This window comes from Watersipora subatra, chromosome 3, assembly GCF_963576615.1.
Source record: "Watersipora subatra chromosome 3, tzWatSuba1.1, whole genome shotgun sequence".
Lineage (NCBI taxonomy): Eukaryota > Metazoa > Bryozoa > Gymnolaemata > Cheilostomatida > Watersiporidae > Watersipora > Watersipora subatra.
Genome location: NC_088710.1, coordinates 55,813,689 through 55,837,916, shown reverse-complemented (window position 1 = coordinate 55,837,916; position 24,228 = coordinate 55,813,689). Strand labels below are relative to the sequence as shown.

General features: G+C 35.5%; 1 protein-coding gene across 2 annotated transcripts in view; it reads left to right on the top strand.

Annotated features, from left to right (window-relative positions):
* Window positions 1-24,228, top strand: part of LOC137390080 (structural maintenance of chromosomes protein 5-like) — a 28,911-nt gene that overhangs the window by 1,665 nt on the left and 3,018 nt on the right. Inside the window, exons 2-20 of one of the 2 annotated variants that reach the window (XM_068076327.1) lie at window positions 1,521-1,715; window positions 2,788-2,899; window positions 4,402-4,527; window positions 4,642-4,732; window positions 5,003-5,118; window positions 6,547-6,708; window positions 7,428-7,561; window positions 7,700-7,772; window positions 9,671-9,788; window positions 10,384-10,538; window positions 10,791-10,999; window positions 12,397-12,580; window positions 13,324-13,452; window positions 14,285-14,454; window positions 15,969-16,095; window positions 20,418-20,540; window positions 22,733-22,852; window positions 22,937-23,035; window positions 23,725-23,952. In XM_068076327.1, the coding sequence (XP_067932428.1) occupies window positions 1,521-1,715; window positions 2,788-2,899; window positions 4,402-4,527; window positions 4,642-4,732; window positions 5,003-5,118; window positions 6,547-6,708; window positions 7,428-7,561; window positions 7,700-7,772; window positions 9,671-9,788; window positions 10,384-10,538; window positions 10,791-10,999; window positions 12,397-12,580; window positions 13,324-13,452; window positions 14,285-14,454; window positions 15,969-16,095; window positions 20,418-20,540; window positions 22,733-22,852; window positions 22,937-23,035; window positions 23,725-23,952 (2,671 nt within the window). Of the gene's footprint in view, window positions 1-1,520; window positions 1,716-2,787; window positions 2,900-4,401; window positions 4,528-4,641; window positions 4,733-5,002; window positions 5,122-6,546; window positions 6,709-7,427; window positions 7,562-7,699; window positions 7,773-9,670; window positions 9,789-10,383; window positions 10,539-10,790; window positions 11,000-12,396; window positions 12,581-13,323; window positions 13,453-14,284; window positions 14,455-15,968; window positions 16,096-20,417; window positions 20,541-22,732; window positions 22,853-22,936; window positions 23,036-23,724; window positions 23,953-24,228 lie in introns of both variants that reach the window. The other variant, XM_068076326.1, reaches the window with a different exon arrangement.

Sequence of the window (24,228 nt, the reverse complement as noted above, 5' to 3'; positions counted from 1 at the left end):
TGCTTTTTGTCTCGCGTTTGCGAAAACTTTCAGCCAACTTTTTAAAACTTTTTTTCAAACTGATTTGAGAAGAAAGATCGAGCTATGCTGTTCTCAAAAGAGGCCTCTCACATACTTGGCCAAATAGTGGCCATTAAGAACCGGCTCGTATCTCAAAGATTACTCACATTTCAAGGAAGAAACTTGCTCGAAATTCTGCTCATATCTTGATTTTCTTGTATGCTGGGCAATCGTATGTCGAAATACGATTGCCTTGTGAAGTACAACTGTAACGAGTTTAGGTGCCATATTTGTAGTTAATGTCGACTTTTTGAATTTCATTTTTACATAATTCTTTTAGATAAGCTTTACAGTACATCTCAGTTATATGTCATTAAGGCATTATATTATTTGTGTTCAGTTTTTATGTCACCTTTCATTGCGTATATGCATGTAGTCTAGTTTGCAAAGCAAGCATGGAGTTGTTGCCTAATATTTAAGACCTAATTGATGCACCAATTCCTGTCTGAAGTTGGCTCAAAATCTTTCAGGCTGTTTTTAATTTAAACAGCCTGCAAGATTTTGAGCAGCAAATTTTGCAGTCTAAAAAACTTCTTCAAAAAGAAGTTTTTTAAGCCTACGAAATATTTGTAATTATGTTCACACTAATTTGTTGCTTCAGTTTGAATTACAGATTTTGCTTTAGTAACAAATATTCCAAAAAAACTGCACAATTTGCTCACAACCTAAATTCAGTATTGAGTGGAGGAGACTTATTGTATAAGATAGTAATCCTTTTCTAAGGTATTTGCTTATTACTCTCAGTGCTATGTATTAAGATATGTATAAAGATATATGTATACATATACATACACATATGTATACAAATGCATATGTATACATACACATATGTATACATATACAAACGCATATGTATATATGTATACATATACAAACGCATATGTATACATATATACATTTGTATTCATATATACATATAAATGTATACATATACATACACAGATGTATTCAGCGTTTAAAGATATATATGTATGTATACATATGTATATATATAATCAAATTTGAGTAGAAGTTACCAAAATGGTTAAAGCATTTTACTACTAACTAGTTTCATGCATAGTAGGTGCACTCTTCAGGTAAAATGACCAAAGGTTGGTAAAATGTATAAACGCAAGCTAAGCAATTATAGGTTTAAAATAAATAGGATTAAAATGCACTATATTTGAATGTTGTATGGTAACAGAATTCTGTTACCATACAACATTCGTTTATAATGTCTTTTAATATATAAGATATTTATGCAGCGTTTAAAGATACAGGTATATTAATATATGTATATACATGCAGCGTTTAAAGATACAGGTATATTAATATATGTATATACATGCAGCGTTTAAAGATTGCTAAGAATTTTAGTTGTACGAATTTTACTTCGTCAAAAGATGGTAGAATATATCTATTAATTTACTCACTCCATCTTTTGTATGCTCACATGCCTGTATATACAGTGGTTGTTTTAGGATTTATGATTACACTACAGTTAAGCCTGGGCCACATCTAAATGTTATCATCGGTCCGAATGCTACTGGGAAGAGCACAATTGTGAATGCCATTTGCCTTGGTTTGGCTGGCAAAGCTTCCATCTTAGGCAGAGCCAAGGATCTCTCATCTTTTATCAAAAATGGTTGTAATAAGGCTACTATCCAAATAGAACTGTAAGTAAGAGAAGACAACTATATGTGATAAGACCAGTGATTGTACATTGTGGTCATGTGGTTTCTTCAATATGTCAGTGCTGATATTTGTCGTTTACACACTAAAACTGGTCTGGCTATTAAAGCAATTATTACCCATGCTTTTAGCCAATACACAAGCAAACTTGCAATGATGACTGAGCTGTTTGCATAAGATATGCTTTCTAATGTCCACCAATCACTAGCTTCTCACAAGGTGACCTCATGTTGATAGGGTGGTTGTATTCAGGTGCATATAATTTATGGTGAATTTACATATTAAATTGTTACTCAGCATGAGGTTGAGGCATAACTAAAGGTCATTGTTGTAGCAGTTCGATGTAAAGCATGTTGTGAACCTTAGCTTATTTCGTAGAAGAAAACCTTTATTAATCATGAAAACTGTTTTATTACGAAAATTAAAACATGAAAATTATGATTTATGAAAATAATATATTAATTTCATTGTGAAAATTATATTATTTATGAAAATATAAATATTACTGTATTAAATAAATATTATATAGTTTATTTAATATAAATTATTATTTCAATTTATTGTAAATAATATACTACTGAATATACTACATATGTTGTATTATAAAAATATTTTTCATAATAATCATTGTTATATAATTATGCTGCCTCCGGTTAGTACAAATTTGTCCAAGTAGTATGGACACACCTTTGTCAAGGATTAGTGAAGTGCTTTCACAAAGCATTCCCTGACAGACTCATATTTAGATTCATTCCTTGACTCATTATTTTATGCTAGTGAAAAAATCTTTGCCTCGTGAAAACCTAAATTGTAAATCATAGTTCAAGTGTTCGTCAAACAGACGAGAGATTCGATACAAACTATAACCTAAACGTGAAGATTTACCAGCAGCTGCAGGTGACCATAGCTATCCTAGATCTCTTGATTTGATGAGATAGTGCTAGGAGAATTTATTGCCAGGCCAGTTTCATTACAATTTTTGTAGCTTGGTGCAGTCTTTTGTTTATTTGGTATGTCGGGTTGCTTGTGTCTACCGCCGGCTTGAATGATTTGCAGACACAATAGCCATGAAAATGAAAAGAACTACCATCTAAAAAGGGTGATCCTCAGAAACTCCGCACCCAACACTAATTGGTTTATAAATGGCAAGTCAGCGCAACTCAAGCAGGTAAGACAACTCTCCTTCCTCTGTGTGCAGCGCTGTATTTGCTGTGATGGTTAATGAATGTGTTAATTATCTAATGTTGACATTTTCTTGGAGCCACTCATATTCCTAGAAGTGACGCATGGACAAATCATGAAACTGGATACAAGTTTAAGTCTTGTTATTGAGAGAATAAGTTTAGCCCCGCCTTCAGACACGCGCTTCTATATACAGTGTTCCCTTGTTCATCGCGATTAATTGGGACCATAACCCACGCAATGGACGAAAATCCGTAAAGTAGTGTCACCCCTATACTAATATACATATATATATGTATACATATATACATTGTATATTTATACACTAGCTGTGCCACCCGGTGTTGCCTGGGTAATAGAAAAGTCTTTGGACAGAAAATTGATTTGTATTTAACATATAACTACATTTGCCATTCTAACTTTCAAACCACATATCATGAGAAAAGTGTTTTGTCTTATAAACAATGAGAAGTAGTGAGAGTTGCTCGCTATTAGTCAGTTTAATGATGTGAGCGAACAGCTTCTCGTGACGTTATGCTATGACCCGAGTCATTCGCAAAGCAGTTAGCTATTTGCTCTCATATAATGACTTATATTGGCAAGCTATCGATTTGATTTCTGTAGTCTAGTGGGTAAGACGTCAGACTGGTGAAAGGCAGGGTCCAAGATCGAATCTTCTTCGGTACGGATTATTTATTCCAAGATTTTAAGATCTATAGCCGGACAATCAATCCTACAAACGACAAACTTTGAGAAATAGATATATGTATATATATATTATAGTTATTTTCTACTAGTGTCACCCCTAGACCTATATATATAAATATTATAGTTATTTTTAAAGACATTTTAGTGGTATAAGTACCTTTACACTTCACAAAATGTAACAAAAAACAGCGAACTGCCTGACACTACGACTACTATCACAATGATACGTGTGGAGAGATCTCACTGGGCCAGAGTATGAGAGAGATTTATGTATTCTATGTATTTTAGTTTTTTAATTTTATTTATTTTAATTAAGTTAAATTAGGTTTTTAAGAAACATCTTTTACCCCATGAAGCGCTGTAGCCAGGTAATTTGAACAGTGAAGTAATAAGAGAACACTGTAGTAGGAACACTGTAGTAGGGACACTGTAGTAGGAACGCTGTAGCACAAAGTGGGGATGCTTGTACTTCAAGCTGATATGTTTATCCTTCGCAATGTGTAGCTGCAATATTATGTCTTTTAAAGACTGGGTATCAGACTCATTCATTTTTGCCATACTTTGCTCTATTAACAGTGATTTATTAACAGCGATCTATTAACAGCGATCTATTAACGGCGGTCTATTAACGGCGGTCTATTAACAGCGACCTATTAACATCAATTTATTAACACAGTTAGTTTTCAAGTTTGGTATGAAAAATGCATGATCTGCATGACTACTACATAATTTATGTTTGTTGACCAAACTACCCTTAGAAAGCCTGTTTGCCTTTCACAGGTGGAAGAGTTGGTTGCCTCACTGGATATCCAGGTGTCCAATCTCTGCCAATTCCTTCCTCAAGACCGAGTCGCTGACTTTGTAAAGATGACTAACACCGAGCTGCTACTAAACACCATGCTCGCTGTAAGGCTGATAGATGCACACGCAATATATTCATAACATGTTCTTCGACTGGCTGTTACAAAAGTGTCGCTGGTCTTCTGAATTCTTAATGTTTGCCGTCTCCGCTATTTACAGGCAGATAAAAACCTCTATGACATCCATGCTCAGCTGAAAGAAGCGCAAAAGAAATCAAACAATTTACTCAGTGACTTTAGTAAGAACCTTGGTAGGTGTTTAAGATGATTATTCGTTCGATTTTAATCACAATACAAGCTATTTTTAGTGAGGTGGTTGTAAGAGTTAGAGATGATTATTAATTCAATTATCATCATATCAAGTTCTTCTCAGTAATATAGTTGCGTTGATGCTGAGCGTATGATAAGATTTATTACTGCTGATTAAGTTTAATTATTGAATGATGAATTATTGAAACAAGTTCTATGAACAAAGTTATGCAAGCTTAGACTCTCACATTAAGTGTGTTGGAATTGTTTAGAGCAACTGGAGAGGGAGAAGAAACTGAATGCAGCACTAGAAAAGGAAGTTGGTAACATCGAAGAGAGGCAGGAATTTGAGCGCAAGAAGAATGACTTACTAGAGAAGAGACCTTGGGTGGTAGGGACTGGTATATAGGACTGGTATAAGGGTGGTAGGGACCGGTATATAGGGTGGTAGGGACTGGTATAAGGGTGGTAGGGACTGGTATATAGGGTGGTAGGGACTGGTATATAGGGTGGTAGGGACTGGTATATAGGCTTTTCATGTCTTCCTTCTGTTAATAAGGCCAGCAAATGGTGTGCGCTTCTGTTTTGAGATGAAGTGGGTAATGAAATTAAAATATTATCTCTAGACTGACTTGTTTGGTGATGTAAACTGCAGGAGCCGAAGTCATTGTTTTGCTCATGTAACAGAGGATTCGGTGATCTGTAAGTCCACTGATCTAAAAACACTTGTTTTATAGAAACATTTTGAGGTGCGGTTAGCCCGCAATTTACCATTGTTCTCTACATGACTTTTTCACCATATGGATTTAAAACTTAAAGTGATTTTCCACATCCATCATCAAAAATCTTCTAAATATTAGTTTTATAAGTAAAGATAAATAGTGGCATTGCTACTACTCTATCACCAAACCTAATCATTGCTAACCCTGCACCTCTGTTCACATGCCTCTCAGATGAAGTAACAGCATAAACCTGTTCTTTTCTAATTATTACTTGATTAATGTGGTTTCTATTTATAAGTTATGTTTTTACATTTATATTTTTGTATAGTTTTATATAATACATTTGTTTTAGTGCTATATGTAATTACTTGAACTATGTTTTGGGTTTTTTCGGTTTGTGGACTGAATTAAACTAAATACTCTGTATTCTTATAAAACGATTCACTCCGACAGGCGATGTTGAGGTTTGTCTGTATGTAGATGCTCTTGCATTTATACTTTTAGCCAAAAAACTTTAAAAGCTACCCGTTCATCTCATCTTAAAAGTCACTAACAGTTTTCATAGCCATTATAAAAAAAGAGCTGTAATGGCATATATCTTTTATTTTAATGAAAAGCTTTACTTCCTAAAACTGCTTCACAACCACGAAACAATTTCAGCATATTTTTGTGGTTGAGGTCCAAAAACTTTTATATTCAAGGTTGGAAAGCGTGCAAAGATATTTTCTCGTTCGTCTGTGAAATTGCTCCTTATGTCAAGACAAACATTATTGTGATAAAGATATTGCGGGAGGTTTAGTCCTTCTATGAGCTATCTTCTAGCTGGAGTGTGTGTAAACGTTGATAATTGAATCATTAAAAGTCATTGTTCGTTACTGCGTTATTTTGGATAAATTCTATAATATAATATATATATTTAGATATAACGGGTACAATTTTTATAGCTTATTAATTTTATACATAGACCTATTAACTATACTATTAAGTATAGTTAATAGGTCTATGGTTTTATATCACAATTTTTCAGTAGAAATTGATTCTGTATTATTACTGTTAACAATATGGCATGCTCTACAACTCTTGTATCCTGACAGGAGTATGAGGAGTACAGACAACTGCATATCACACAGAAAGCTGAGAAAGAAGCGATTGAGAAGAGGCGAGAGGAAGTCCTTGCCCTAAATGCTCCTGCCCAGCATGACATTGACCTGCTCAAGGAGAAACTCGGGGAAAAGACTACGAGCTTCAGAGACATGGTGAGTCCTTTTTACATTCTTATGGCGAGGGATGTAGGAGGTTTGAGGTTATCTGTATTTTGATCTTGGATTGGATTCAACACTTTTGATGCCATATTTCCAAACATCATGCAGGTAGACGAATATTGTGATCCCTCGTTACTTCTCACCTTTCACTCTCTCAGTAGGTTCCTGATTTTTAAATAGACGCATTTCGATCAGGCGTGACGTGGGAAGATGAGCGGATCGATATGAGCATTAACAACAGTTTGAACAAACAAGAAACACTAGCCTACAAATGTCTTAGATTAAAAACTAAATTTGAGAAAGAAGATTGCTGGATCAGTTTGTTGTTTTTCAAATACTACATAAGTGAAGGCCATTTACAAAAGTTGCTTTGGTTGCAAATTCTCGCGGTATTATTTTCCTTATCATCGAAAAGATGAAGAAGCAAACCAGTTTGGATCATTGTTTTCAGGTGAAGCAACACTATGAACCAAATACAGCTATAAGCTAGATGTATGTTCCCAAATGTACATAAACTGACACAGAGCTTATAGACTACAGATGATCTAATGCGTATAATAAGGTGGATAAGATGGTTCTATTTCACACCTTTGCACTGTTTACAGTCTTTGCTGGTTTTTATTAACCATGATAAGTGAGATCACTGTACAGGCTAGTTAACTAACAGACAGAAGATTCACTAGTTGAATCAGTTGTTTTAATGTGTGTGGCAGGGCCAGAAGATACTTAACGTGTCAAGGGATGTCTCGAGCATCAATGAGTCTATGCAGTTATTCACCGAAAAAGTGGAGGAAGCGGAAAGTGCACTAAAAAGCAAGGAAAACGAGGAAAAGTTGCGAATTAAACGGTCAGTTTTAGTTTAGGGCATTCTCAAAGTTTGGTGTAAGTTGGTAGGTTAATATACATTTATATTGAATAGGTGATGTTGTTTTTTAAAGTTGGTCAACCTCGTGCATCCAATTGCCGAAATTCCAACTTGTTGTAGGGTGGAAGCCATACGGACTCAGATACAGGCCCTGACTGCTCAGCGATCAAACATGGAGGAGATAAATCTTGCTGTTAGTATTTGTTTTCTTATATTCAATGCTGAATTTATCTGAAAATATTGGAGTTAGACACATTGGATTAGTAGATGAGTAGATAAGGTTGATGATAAGTGTGACATAGGGTCGGACAGACAGAGGACAGGGTAAGGTCAATCATTAGGTACCTGACTTAAAGTGATAAGTTAGGATTTAGGAAAGATACGGTTTTGGAAAAGAATTATATTGCGTGGATTGTTGTTTAGGTGAATGTAGACTGTGCAATAACAATTGCTATGCGTGAAGCCACAAACAAATTATAATATCATCACTGGGTAAGTAGATTATTCAAATGTAGTTTTTGTGCATAAGCTGAAAAGTTCAGATATATTTTACTTTGTTGCAGTGATAGTTGTCATGTTATCATGCATGATTATAACTTGCTGTAGATTGAATCTCCCACTCAACAAGTATAGGTTTATTGCTCACACTCAAGGTCTCGCACTCAACAAGTATAGGTTTATTGCTCACACTCAAGGTCTCGCACTCAACAAGTATAGGTTTATTGCTCACACTCAAGGTCTCCCACTCAACAAGTATAGGTTTATTGCTAAAGATTTTATGCTGTTTGTTCAGTTTCACAAATTATTCAAAACAAAAACACTTTCTTGCTGTGTTTGATATAAAAATTTTAATAATAGGCTTTTTAATCGACAATTCTAGCTGTTTGCGGACACAAATATCAAATACAGTCGAACCCGACATATAGAGTTATATGTTCATAGATCATTTTTGTAGGTAAGAACCGTCATGTTAGAGAAAATATTTTCACAATAATTTGCTGTATTTTATTTAATTTATTCCATGGTTTAAAACTCAACAATAAATACTTCAGCTAATTATGCGCAGCATTAAAACAAGTATATTATATGAAACTGTAACAAGCTAGTTAACTTGTAAGAAACCAAGCGAATAGGTAATAATCGATAGAAAGAGGTTTTTGTCGTTTCGCCTTCCCATCAAAAAATAAAGAAATGTGTGTATAGGTACAGGAGACATAATGTGCAGGTAGAGGTACTGATAGACATATAGACCTAGTGGAACTCAGACTATAAAAACTTCTATAGGCCTTACCACAGCAATTCACATAAATTTATTGTGTTTTGTATTTTATACCTTTTACATTTTTTATCCTTAATTCTGACAGCGAGTCTACTTTCACTATTTCAAGCTTTTTCACAACTCACTTTCTTCCTCACGATAACTACTACATATAGGTGGCTTTATAGATTTTTTAAAGAATTGATCCTAAGATGTTAGTTTGCGTGCATTTTTTGTTATCGTTTTAATTTTAAGAAATTAAAATTAAAACGCATTCTTTTTTCCACCACTACTGCCACTTGGACTAGTTTTCGTGGAACCAGATTTGAATACTAAAATGGAAGTGTGAAGTACTGTTTAATATTATTTCACTATAGAACTAGGTAAGAACTGTGTACATATGTTCTGACTTTCATTGACTTTCATGATTCAAGATACGTCGGACATCATATGTTGGAAATTACCTTGGACGTTGAATTAAATATTTGCTCCTATTTTACATCGTTTGTCCAACGTTTGTATATTGAGGTGATTATTTTTCAAGGTTTGGTTGTAAATTAGCCACGTTTTTATGTATGTTCAAAAGCAGCTAGCAAGTTTAGCCTCAAGATATCTTTTTTAAACATAAAGAGTATGGTTTAAGCTTGCAAGTACCTGTATATTTGATGTGCTTTTTGACATGAGCGTACAGTACCATGACCTTATTTGTAAACAAACTTATGCTTATTACTCCTACATTACTCTTGTAAGCGTGACAATCTAAGAATTGCTGTATAAAATATGTTTACAACTGCAAATGTTTCATGGAGTAAAATTACTATATTTTTGCACAGCCGGAAATAGCCAAGACCGACTCATCTATCCAGCAACTAAATACGCAAAAATATGAATGTGAAGATGAGATACGGACTCTGAGTGCAGAGAAGGAGAACAAACGTCTTGAAATTATAGGTGATTATTTAATCCTTACCTCATTCTAACTTTACACACTGTTGATAATAATTCTGACTTTTTTTAATCTGAGGGAGTTGTGGCCCCTTGCAAAAATTTATAGATTTGTGGAATAATAGTGAAATGCTAATGTTTATCTTATACGATTCGTTAGCTAGAGAATAAAAGTTAACTAGTAGTAATAACTGCTGAGTGCCAGTAACTGTTGAGTACTGTCAACTAGCCAGTACTAGTAATTGCCAAAACAATTATATTTTATTCTAACTTTTTATAATGTACTTTTTATATTACTGTTCTAATACATTTTATGGTAAAGTAATGTATGCCTACTTAAAAAGGTATTTTCTATTAACCTTATTCGAAATGGAAAAAGTTGTTTTGAAGTTGAAAGAAATCACCTTGTTAGCGGCCTTAAAAACAGCTGTGAAAAGTTGAGGTCGGGCCGTACAAGTATTTGCTGAGTATTCACGGTCAACAAATGCTTCTACCTTTACTAATAATAACTAATCGTATTGTTTGTAAATTTGTGAGCAACTGGTGAGTTTCATTGAGTAGTGAAATGATTGTTTGACACTGATTCTCATTGATTTGACAGCTATAGAGTCTGAGCTGAAGAGGATTAGAGATATTGACTCTCAGAAGTTGAATATGGTCAATAAGAGGGACAGAGACACATATAATGCTATTATGTGGCTTCGTGGCAACCGATCCAAGTTTGAAGGCATCATATATGAGCCACCTCTAATGACAGTAAGTGAATTTATGGATATCATATATGAGCCACTCTAATGACAGTAAGTGCATTTATGAATATCATGTGGTATATGAGCCCCTCTAACTGGAACAGCTTCCGGAGGGTTATGTGACAGAGCAGTTGTCTCTTTCTATATCCTATTGAATATAAATCTGCTATCTTATAACTGGTATTTCAATCTGACATTGTGAAGAAATCTTCTTCATATGACTTAGTCATTCTAATTGATGTATATGTCAAATTTACAGCTGAATGTTCGGGATCGGGCAAATGCCAAATACATAGAGAATAGCATAAGTTTTAACAATATGAAGACCTTCATATGCATGAAGTCATCCGACCATGAGAAGTTCTATCGTCAAGTCAGAGAAGAGCACGGGCTAATTATTAATGCTGCTGTAATTCTACATGAAAACCCTGACCGCTACCAGCCTCCCTCTCCCATCCATAGATACAGGTTCGACAGGCACCTTAGTGCATGTGCCTTATATTGTTATATACTTGTAACTGTGTATAGCACTGATTTTACCTTCAGCTCTTTTATTATCATCAGATCATTTCTGCTGCCTAAAGTATATGTCTAGACACTAACCATTCAAACTAACATTAGACTGCAAAAGTCAACAGTATTAATCCGTTCGCGAGGGTCAGATATGTAACGCTTGACTGATGCAACAAAAATAAATTGCTTTGGCTTGTTGTGAATAACGCACTAGAGCAATGAGAACAAAGTTTTTGGACATGTTGTTTTGGATAATCCAAGTAACATTCACCCCAGCTTTGGCTCATCTTGAAACTCAACTAGGAATGCCTGCTTCATATCAATCTGATCCGTACCGACGGTTACTGTCTTTATGTCTTTTTCTAAGCATCACCTTAGCGTAATAACACATTCAGGGAGAGTAATACACCCACTAGTGGAAACTTCAGATCTTGCTAATAGTCTAATGCTGATGACTGCCTGTACAGAACTCATTATTAATATTAACACTTATTTTAGTTGGTGCAGGCTTTGTTGTTCAGACTAACCCTGTAGTCTACCGTCACAGTAGTTTAAGATGATCAGTTTCTACATTGCCAGAGTTTTCAGCGATATTTAAGGCTTCCATCAGAAAAATCTCAAAATAATTCACAGTTGACTCACTTCCTTTACTTTTACTTTATCAATAACTAATTTGGAGTATTAACAATTTGCAATTATAATTTTATACTCTTTATTTTTACGTGGAAAGAGCATTACCAAGCGTAAAGGGTCACAAAATAGCATTATTATTTTTTCGTGAGTCATTTAGATCTACTCACTTTGGCAGTTTCTTGCTCAGCGCTTTGTGAACTTATAGAGCCATAGATAGACTCATTCTTTCACAGATCACACAGCAATTACTAATATATCGGTTAGAGTTATTATTGCTTAAATATTTGGAAGAAATTTTCATTGTTATCCATGAATGTTTTAGTCACGAAATGATGTAGCTACTACTCAACCATTCATAGTTACAAACCTGATGACAACCAGATGTTTAGTACCTACCATTTATTTTTTTAAATATACCGTGCTGTATTGTACCATGTATTACCACATGCAAATAGTTTGTGTGGCAAAAAGACTCACTACTCCTTCCGCTTCGGATGTGTGACTATAATGACTATGTATAGCCATCTATTGTTGGTATTATTATTATTAGTATTATTCTTGAATAACTTCATATTCAACCTGTGATTATTCAGTATAAGTAGAATGAAATTGGTCAACTTGTCCCCATATACGGTATATACGTAACTATCAAATATAGTTGGTTTCTTTACAACCTTTTTAGAACTCTTTCCTTTATACAGACCTTCCTATTTCTTTAGTCACTACGGGTTCCACTCATACCTCAAGGACATGGTGGAGGCCCCAGATCCAGTCCTAGCATATCTTTGTGAGCTCTCTCAGCTGCATAAGATTCCTGTTGGAGATCGGCGGGTGAATAGTTATATTGACGAGATTCCTCAGCAGTGCTCCGGCATAACTCGCTATATGAGTGATAGCCATTCGGTAAGCCAGCTTATGATACGAGGTGTTTATGACACGTCTATGAATATGACATGTATGTGAACATGACATGTCTATGAACATAACATGTCTATGAACACAACATGTCTATGAACATGACATGTCTATGAACATGACATGTCTATGAACACAACACTTATATAAACACAACATGTCTATGAACACAACATGTGTATGAACACAACACATATGGGAACATGACATGTATATGAACACAACATGTATATGAACATAATATGTATATGAACACCACATGTATGTGAACACGACATGCCTTTGAGCACAACACATATATAAGCATGACACATATGTTAATGGGTTTTTTCTATAAATGTGATGTGTCTATGAGCAGGGCATGACGGTGAGCATACATACCTTGGAACATGGCATTCTCAAGAACTCATGGCTCTAAACATGACCTGTGTATATGTATGGCCTTTCCATGGGCAGGCCAAGTTCATGGGTATAACGTATCAATAAGCATGACATGCGCGTGGGATATGTGAAGTATATGATGTGTGATACATATCGGTGTGTTGCTTGGTAGAGCATGTCGACTATGTGTCGAGCTATAGTTGACATAGCATCTGATCTATTGGCTATGGAACTACGTTATTGAAAGCAGCAAGTGATTTGAGGTTTGGGCTCATAAACCCTGATCTTTTTGTCTGGAATTGCTTCTTGGAGTTCACCCTAATTTTGTACAAAATTATTTTATTCCTTAGTATTCATACACAAGATCTCTCTATGGTGACCGTAATGTCTTGACACGATCGGTTGACCTGCGTCCTGCTCGACTTCTCATTCACTCTATTGACGAGTCGAAATTGACTGAACTGACCAGCAACCTCAAGGTTTGTGTTGGCATACACTTATTGGTATATTGTGGCTTATATATGCTAGCTATATATGTAGCTTCTATATGCTAGCTATATATGTAGCTTATATATGCTAGCTATACATGTAGCTTCTATATGCTAGCTATATATGTAGCTTATATATGCTAGCTATACATGTAGCTTCTATATGCTAGCTATATATGTAGCTTCTAGTAATATTACATTTTTAAATTTCTAAATGCGTTGCATGTTTTCATAAATACGTTAAAAAAATACGTAAAAATGCATAAAACGTTTTTATACTAAATACCTTCACCAATCGATAGCCTTTAAGTATTTATCAACAATTACGCAGCTACCTATTCTCTGTTTTGTTGACACATCTGACGATCTGTTATAACGAACTGAAATGTCATGGAACTATATATAATAGATATAACGCTATACGTACGTCGTTTTTCTCTCACAAGTGCGGCGAAATATGTTAACATTCAAATCAAATTTGAGAAGTTGCCCTTGAAACTTGAAACATTACGTTATATGGAAATTTTCACGTAGTACGAAGCAAAAATTTTGCATAAATTCTTTATATTATGTGGAATTTACGTTATATGAGCGTCTACTATGCATATTTGTATTGATATAAAACATACCTAAGTGCTGTTGATGAGAGCTAACTTTCATCCTACCAGATAACAATTCATTACATTGCCTGTGTATCACGTGTTTTTCAATGTTTCACCAATATGCACTCAGTTCCTGTTAGGCGTGTCTCACTTATTAGTATGTTGTCTGAGTACTGCCATAATAGCTGGTCAACCGTGTTGCATGTCATTCCGCTGTGCAGGTGTTAAAGAGGGAAGAGGATGAGCTGAGCAAGAGAATACAGGAGCTGACTGTGTCACGGACCAACATCAGTGAGCGCCTCGAAGAGGCAAAACAACGTAAAAAAGATCTGTTGAAAAAACAGGGAGAACGAAAAGCGATAGAGGAGAAGTTAAAACTCAAGAAGGCTAGGTGAGGAGCGTATGTCATGTCATGCCTCTGGATGTAGTAGGCTGTCTGTTACTTATATTTGTTAGCCATTCCAGTGCCTCCTCAGTAATGTTAAATGGCGCCTGTGAAACTCTACAACGTCCATTTGTCTACATTGGCTCCTGGTTATAAATCAACCTGTTCATCGTTAATGAAATACAAAGTATTGTTATGTTAGTGTGGCCAGTGGTCTAGGGCAGCTGATCTGTGAACATCAGGTTAATCACAGAAAAGGCCACTGGTGGTGAGTTGAAGGGCTCTCTCTCTGTCAAATCAATTTATGCAGACTGCATTTTGACAGGCATTTGACTAACCGGAGTTTTGTACAAAAAATTAATATAGTCCCATATACTGCTGGGAGGGAGGGCTGTATGGTGAATCAGGACAATATTGCTAGAAATGACTCTACCTGGAACTGCTGTACAATAGTTTCAACATTTTTTCATAGCTGTTTTATGTAAAGTGTACAATTTCATTTTTATCTGAATTTATACACAGTTAAACCAAGGAGAGACCTCATTGGTAAATAAACAAAACAGGCTATAATAAAAATATTTTCTGGTTTAAATTAAAATTGATGTCTATTTTCTCTACTATTTGTTTCATACCTGTGCACTCGTCAGCCATTAGAGATAATATGTGTATAAGTCGACCCGGCGTATAAGTCGATGTTCACAGTTTGGTTTTAAAATCCTGGTTTTGACACGCACTTGTTGTAGAAGTCGACCCCTTTCTCTGGCTCAAATCGTTTGATTGCTAATAGGTCAGGCGGCATCAGAGACGGGCGATATGTAGCTGAAGAAATGGCATTCAAAAACGTTATCAGCAAAAATGCCCATATTTTTTGTGTCGTCGGCAATATATACAAAAATTAGCAAAATAACGAGAGATGGCAGATCTAGGGAAGACCAAAAGGCACTACAAACAATACTTCACCACAGTATTTGACCCGCCTCGCCAATAGAACAAAAATGCAAAACTGCCACCTTTAATAATATGTACGCTTTTAACAGAAAAGTCATGTCGCAAGACAGATTTCCGTCAGAAATCGTGATTCGTGTACAATAAAAGGATGGATGGACGATAGTGAAATGGATTACCAAAGTGTGGGCTTGTACGCAGATACTACGAAAAAAGTACCTATTAAATTCGGGAAAAAACGCGTTATTCTAGAATAGAATTTTAGCGATGTCAATTTGGTTTTTGAAGATTGTGACCTTTCTGTTTGATCCATCTCATGTTGAGTAAGATTACTAGTATTTTAGTATTTTATAAATAAGTTCCTATTTGTTATATCATGTAATTTTGATTTGCGATGGTTTTTTAATGTTGAATTTTACTAGAATTCGTGTCATGAAAAATGTGACTGCCGTATAAGGCAAGGATGGTTTTTTAAGCTCAAAATTTGGTGTCCAATTTTCAACTTATATGCCAGAATTTACAGTAAATATCTGCGCGCATGTTCTCTTGTGTACTAATCAACAATGTTATTACAGTCTTTCTCAGCTCGAAGAGGAGAATGTAATCAATATAGAAGAGGAGAGAGCAAGTTGTGAACGCCGTTGTGCAGAGATCTATGCAGATAGGCTCAAGGCTTTCTGTCGTCAGGCTCACAAAACTAAAGTAAGTGCTTTTAGTGACTCCATTACTCGCATATTAAACATTGGATAAAATTTGATATACCGCTGATTTATTGAACAAGAATGCTATAACTCTATACGGAAGTGCTATTAAGATTATTTTGAACTCTGTTCTCTGGCAGCTAAAAACAATGACATTTTTGTGCTGTTCGGTGGGCTTATAGGTTATATATTATAGTTATAATATTATAATACAATTATAATTGCATTATTATAATTATATTATAATGATAATATAATAATTATATTATAATGATAATATAATAATTATATTATAATGATAATATAATAATTATATGATAATATAATAATTATATTATAATGATAAGCAATAAGGGAGACTCAATATACACTCATGATGTAATCGCACTAAAATTTGGTTGGTAAATTTAATTCTTTTGTTTTTTAAAATGGCTTTACGCGTACCAAACACTAAAACAATTATATTTTAAAGTGCATAATAATTATGATAGAATAAATTAAATCTGAAGGCTTTATCTGAGAGAAGTTGTTTTTCAGAATAAATGGTAAAATGGATAAGTGGTGGTACTTTAAAAGAATTAATGAAAATGTAAAGGATAAAGAGCGTTTACTTTTGTTGTGATGTAATACATAGCATTCACAATGGAAATCTTGATTTGGAACTATTGCAAAAACACGCTTTTAATATGATTTTATGTTCTAAGTAAAATATAATTATTGTACAATATAGTTGTACTTTATAGTGTTGTTTGTTTATTTCACAACTTTGTGTAGGCAGGCTTAATAGGAGGTGGCTAGTACTACTTAATATCTATTATCATTTAGTTTATTTATGTTAAAATTGCATATATAGTATTGATAATAGCTCATCAAAAGTACACAATTAAGTTTTGACTAAAATCTTTGTGGAATAGAAATGTTGAAGAACAGTCACACCTCCACTTACGATCACCCCAAAGTACAAATTTTCCAGCATGCAATACAAGATTTGAGTAAATATTTGACTCCACACGGGAAGTAATTTGCTGTATATGACTTTCAAAGTTTTTCGAAAGATTGTATTTCTGTAAGTGATAGCGAATTGGTTGATAAAAATTAAATGTGAAATATATAAAAATAATAATAATATTCAAGTTGGTTTAAATTTCACCTAGACTAAGTAAGGGTTAATTACACTGTGTCTCTGTATCATCTACCTCTGAAATTATACATTGTTGATCCTACACATCCATTCATGTGTGGCTGAAGTGTGGTTCCCATATTTGCGACGGTAGACTCGGCGGCTTATGTTCACATAAAACTGTCGCTGATTATTGCGTAAAAATGGTCGCTTGCCATGCCATTTCGAAAGGGCTGACCTTCACCTGTACAGTGCATTGCGGGAATGTTTTGCCTGCAGCTCTTTGCAAAAGTTAAATGGTGCAACTACCAACAGTACTTGGCACGTAGGTTCCCAATTCACTGCCGTTAACTCCGCAATCCTACCACCAGTGCTTCTGGCATATATGGGAACCGGGCTTTAGTTAGATTATCACTGTGTTAATTTAGTTGACAATTTAGTTAGTTAATTGATTGTGAAATATTGGTCATGATCTGATGTTAACACGTCACGCGTGATGTGACGTCGCGAGCAATGTTTACGCCTACATTGGCACTTCTTTAGTTGAGAGGTAAAATTTAAAGTCAAAAAATAAAATTCTTCTCTCAGTGGGATTCACTTACTATTCTAAGCTCCAAACTCATGAAAGGAGATTTGAAGATTCTATGGATCGTAGCGAGCAGAGAACAATGCCATTCATAAAAATGGTAGGAATTAAGTGAAAGCTGCATTTTATGCATGTAATATTAAATGATAAGCACCCAAGTTTGTTTTAAATATTGAACTCTTCACCTTTTTGTCTTCCCCTTTCTGTTTCTTGTACTTTGGTCAAAAGGATCGAAAGAATAAGACTAGACAGTCAAGTGACGAACATTCCGCAGCCCTGCGACGAATCATATACCCTGCAACAAACTTAAAGATGTGGTTGCGTCAAAAAATTCGATTTAATGAAATTAAGACCCATAAAAGGCTAAAACATCAGCTACAATTTGATGCCATTCTTGTCTTTGTAGACCAGCCTTGTCCAGAGATATATGCGTTTGAATGAGGCCCTCTTTTAAAAAGCTCACGTTCCAGCGGGTGCTTTTTTTCATGACGTCACAAGCAATATATCTGAAAAGAAACCACGAGCGATAAATATGAGGTCGCTTCCTTAGCCAATCATCAGCACGAAATTTTTATATAGGCCGCAATAAATGTTATCACTCGTAAAACGCGTTGTCTGTGATCTCAATTTTAGGGATTTTATTTTATTATTAAATCGCATGGACATCGATATTTACTAAATTAATTAACATTGTTACTTTAATTAATTACTCGATCGACACGGTTTATTGGCGAACAACATAATTGTAAAAATTGCTGCGAAGGTGACTCCGAGTTTTCTTGGCATCAGGTAGTTAAAGTTCTACGGAGGAAGATCGGAGAATGGAGGTAAATTTATCTTTTACTTTGAGTCTCCTATAGAGTTTCCTGTTGAGTTTACATTCAGATTATATTTCCCTGTTTGAGGCTAAGATGTAATTTCCTGCGCATGCGAGATACGTATGTACAGTGAGTTCTTGACGGCTTCTTTTTAATCTTTAGCATCTAGCAATACAATGGCTTAGATTGATGAATATACTAAAGGTAATATTTTAGTACTCATTAATACATGTACTAATTAATAAAATTATAACTTTTTGCTATCACTAATCATCGTTTTATGTTTTTTTATCGGTTCACCGAGCTACATTTGCTTCAAATTTTCTGTGGCAGTTTAATCTAGTAAATTAGATTTATGATTTGACTTTAGATGTTCACTTTTCACTTGTAGAAAGTGAAGAAAATCGATTAATCAATGCATATCTTTAACTTCCAGAACCAAAGCTTCGAATCATTGGCATGGCGTACTTGTGCCTTTGTTAAACATTTATTCGTTTTTAAAATTACACTCGCAATCTATCAAACTCCCAATTTGAAAGCTTTCAGCAGATACGCTTTAGAATGACATATCTATGAATGACATATATTTATTGCATTTGTTTTACTGATTACAGGATGTTTATGTCGTCCCACCAGCCGAAGCAGTTTTGTCAGTGTGGAAACTGCCATAAAGGGGAAAGAGAGACTTGAATGTGGGCTGCATAAACCATGATGTTTTGTTTGAGTTTGTTGCAGTAGATAAATTTGTCTTATTGTATCAGCTAAAACTATGTGAGTGGCCACGACTTGAATATTTTTAATAAAAGCTTTATGCCGAGATGAAAATCTTTTTGCTTGTAAAAATTATGTAATAAAATTATATTGTTGAAGATAATGCAAATCATGATTTGCAGAATATTGTAGTGAATTGGATATGGTATATGGATGTCCGCAAAACTGGAGAATGTGAGTTCAAATCCAGTTTGCAGCAGACTTCTCATCCTTAAAACTCTATCCCTATGTATATTCTTTTCAGAGACGCAGCTTGCTTATTTTACTTACGGTAGTAAGAAACTAGTTTTCGGTGTGGGCAATGATATACAGCCCCGCCCCAAGGATAAGCGACGGACATAATGTGGGCGGAGCTTTTGGGGGGCTGTATATCGTTAGTGTGGGTAGCGGCGGAACTGTGCTGATACAAAGACCTTATTCTACATAGTTTGCTTGACAGAATTACCGTAGACCGGTAGAATTGGTAGTCAGTACTCAAATGTTTACACAGCATTTGGAGAAAGTGAGTAAGACAAATTTTAAAATTTTGTTATTTGAGGCCTTTGAAACATTCATAATAATGTATCTGTAGCGGGGTTTAAAATTTTATTCTAACCAACATTATCAAGTACAAAATGAAATATATGCCAATAGAGCCGCGTAGGACTAGACTTTTATCGCGAATAGCCGATGTGAATACGAGATATATTGACAGATAAATCACGCGTGACATCATTTTGGGCAAGTCTGGGCATGTTTTTTTGGCCTGAGCGTTTTTACCGCGATCAGATTTTTCCGATTTTAATCTTCAATCATCTTGGCAATGAGATCGCCTAACACAACAAACAACATATCAACTGATAGAGAAAAAAAATGCTTTCTTTTAAAATCAACTCAAATTTGACGCAACCACATCTTTAATGAGGACATATTGCCTTGAACCCGTAAAAACTAAGTGATTTGTTAAAAGACTTATGATTCGAAAAAAACTAGGTATGAAAACTACATTGGCAATTGTTCAGATCAGTAATGATCTAAGGTTGTTTTAGGTTGTGCTCACGAAGTGCAAGGAAAGGTGCAAGCTTGGACTAGAAAGTTATGCTATTTCAGAGGAGATCAGACATGTTGAAGCGAATATGACTGAAAATAACCTGCTTCTTGTTGGTTTGGAGGTAACAAATATACATCATTAAATGTCATATGCCATTTCATTTTCATAAGGGTGTTTAGAAGGAATAGATTTATCTTATTTGGTATGAGCTTTTCTTCAACTTTGGAAACTTGGATCAAATTTACAGGTGGCAAATAACAAGCAGGTTTTCGTATGTTGTAGGAATTATCCTGTCAGTTTCAAAGTTCATGTCCTTATGGTGGGATAATTCCACAACTGTTAACATCTGATCGGATAACAAATTGGGAGTTGTTTTTTTCTCATAAGCACTGACCAGAAATCTAATCGTTATTTTTTTACCACTATTTCAGTACATTTTCTGTTAGGAAGTTCTTCCTCATAGCTTCCTATATTACCAAGTTTCACATTCTAAAAAGTACAAGTATGCATTTTCTCATATTGTCCCGTCACTGCCAGCTGCCATAATAAATTCCAGTCCTCAATGGTTTGCATTATTTTATAGAAATCTTAATAATAAGCCCTCTTATTGCAAGTTATACTTGTGTGCAATTTATACATTCATCCTAAACTATCACCAAAGCAAGAGAGAATCGTTTCACAGATGTAAGCAGCAGCTCATTATTAATAACACACTTCACCCAATCAATTTCTACTTGTGAATTTTACACAGCTTTGCGCAATTAAAATAAACGTAGATTTGTTACAGCGGACAACATGCTATAAAATAATCAAATTAATCAATAAATTAATACATAAATGCCCCCATTTAACAGCTGATTCAATTGAAGTTCATGTAAGTATAAATACTAAAGCTCTCTTTTCATTTGAAAACTGTAGGTTATCATGTATGCTTTATTGCCTAGTACTGCTACTAGTATTGCTGTTTCATGACCGGCCACACCATTGATTAAGTATTTAAATGATATATTTTTTGTGGAATTATGGGATTTGTCTATCGTATGACAGAATTAACCGACGCCATTGCTTAGCTTTAGTCATACACTAAACTGCTCCTAGTAATTCTTTAATAACATTCTGAGTGTAAGTACTTATCAGGGGGAGTGTAAGTGCTTATCAGGGGAGTGTAAGTACTTATCAGGGGAGTGTAAGTGCTTATCAGGTAGTGTGTGCTCATCAGGGTAGTGTAAGTACTTATCAGGGGAGTGTAAGTACTTATCATCGGAGTGTAAGTACATATCAGGGGAGTGTAAGTACTTATCAGGGGGAGTGTAAGTACTCATCAGGGGAGTGTAAGTACTTATCAGAAGAGTGTACATACTTATCAGGGTAGTTTAAGTTCTTATCAGGGGAGTGTAAGTACTTATCAGGGGAGTGTAAGTGCTTATCAGGGCAGTGTAAGTACTTATCAGGGGGAGTGTAAGTGCTTATCAGGGGAGTGTAAGTACTTATCAGGGAAGTGTAAGTACTTATGAGGGGAGTGTAAGTGCTTATCAGGGGGAGTGTAAGTACCTATCAGGGCAGTGTAAGTACTTATCATCGGAGTGTAAGTACTTATAAGGGGAGTGTAAGTACTTATCAGGGGAGTGTCAGTACTTATCAGGGGAGTGTAAGTACTTATCAGGGGAGTGTAAGTACTTATCAGGGGAGTGTAAGTACTTATCAGGGGAGTGTAAGTACTTATCAGGGGGAGTGTAAGTACTCATCAGGAGAGTGTACATACTTATCAGGGTAGTTCTTATCAGGGGTAAGTTCTTATCAGGGGAGTGTAAGTACTTATCAGGAGAGTGGAAGTGCTTATCAGGGGAGTGGAAGTGCTTATCAGGGGAGTGTAAGTACTTATTAGGGGAGTGTGTGCTTATTAGGGGAGTGTAAGTGCTTATCAGGGGAATGTAAGTACTTATCAGGGGAGTGAGTACTTATTAGGGGAGTGTAAGTGCTTATCAGGGGAGTGTAAGTACTTATCAGGGGAGTGTGTGCTTATTAGGGGAGTGTAAGTGCTTATCAGGGGAATGTAAGTGCTTATCAGGGGAGTGAGTACTTATTAGGGGAGTGTAAGTGCTTATCAGGGGAGTGTAAGTACTTATCAGTGGAGTGTGTGCTTATTAGGAGAGTGTAAGTGCTTATCAGGGGAGTGTAAGTTCTTATCAGGGGAGTGTAAGTACCTATCAGGTGGAGTGTAAGTGCTTATCAGGGGAGTGTAAGAACTTATTAGGATGTTCCTTACTGTGTTGTGCAATATATCCAAAGAGATTTGCTAATATATTTGATTAGAGTGAACTGGCGGAAAAGAAGGAGCAGCTGGCCAGAACAAAGGATACGGCTCGGAAGCTGCAGCGGGAAGCGAAGAAGGCTGTGGGAGACCCCTCTGGTTTGAGTGAGGTGAAACAGCAGGTGAGTAACTCTATGTTATTAGTCTCACAATATTAACACAATTCTACTCTCGACCATTTATTGCTTATCTTCTTTTCTGCACAGATATTCAAGCAATTGCCATCCACATTGGAAGAGATTGATGCCATGATAGCTGACTTACAAGCCAGGATTGACCTGCTCTTCGTTGACAACGATGAGAACGTAAGTGCTTGTGGAAATGCTATGCAGAGATACTCTTCTTTATAGTGACACTATTGGCAGTCGAAATTGGTTCTCTTTGTTACTAATATGACAAGTCGTATCAACATGTCATGTTCAGGGTATGGGCTGATTTCGTCAAACATTTAGTTATAAACATTTATGTGTTTGCTACAACATCTCTTTGCTATGGCCCAGTCTAAGCTATGTTATCGTAACGTCTTTCATTTGTTTGTTTTTTATGTAAGGTTGTACTGTACATTCCTGTTCATTTGGGATATTTTTAAAATTTTCCGTGCGACTAATCCAACAAAATCGCGAAACTAACAAATGAATCTAACTCAGAATAACAAAGAATCTGGAAAAAAGTTTTCCGTTTTCATCTGGCCACAATAAACTATTGTTACTGCATGAAAGTTATTGATAAAATGCTTTATTGTAGCTGCTAGGCTAGTATGCACTTGATGCAAGTTCTTGTATTTTAAATGTAACTGTAGCAATGCCAATTCTATACAGTATTTATCATTAAAAGACCATCAGTTAACTATTGCTGCAAGTTAACTCCCACCTTTTAATCCGGAATATTGATAATATTATCAGACCTCAGACCGTGTTGCTGAATATAATTGCTTGCTGATGGGATGAGGTAGTAAGGGTCTGTGTATGTTATGTTCTCCTGCGTCCTTTCTCAGGTGCTTCAGATATATAACGACCGCAAGAAGCTCATTGAGAGATTGGAAGCAAAGTTGGCTGGTCGAGAAGCTAGTCAGTCTGCCCAACGAGATGAAATCTCGCAGCTCAAAGAGACATTCTTGCCTCCACTCAAGGCGATCATAAGCACTATTAACGCGCAGTTTGGGGAGTACTTTAGACAAATCAACTGTGCTGGAGAGATCGAGCTGAAAGTGCCTGCCAATCCTGTTAGTACAAGTCATTTTTATTGTCTTTTTCTCTCAGACTGGTCAAGGTCACCTCTGTCATCTTTTTTAGCTGGGACGTAATTAGTTTTCTGAAACTTGGCTATTTCGAACATGGGCTGACATTTGAATGGCACAAAATGAGAGTGATCAGTACATGTTTTCCTACAAGAGGGACACTAGCTTTAACAAGTATAAATGGTTGTAATTTAAAACAAAAATTTGGAAATTTGCCGTCAAATATTTCTCTCCACTCTACATTCCGTAGAAACATTGGCT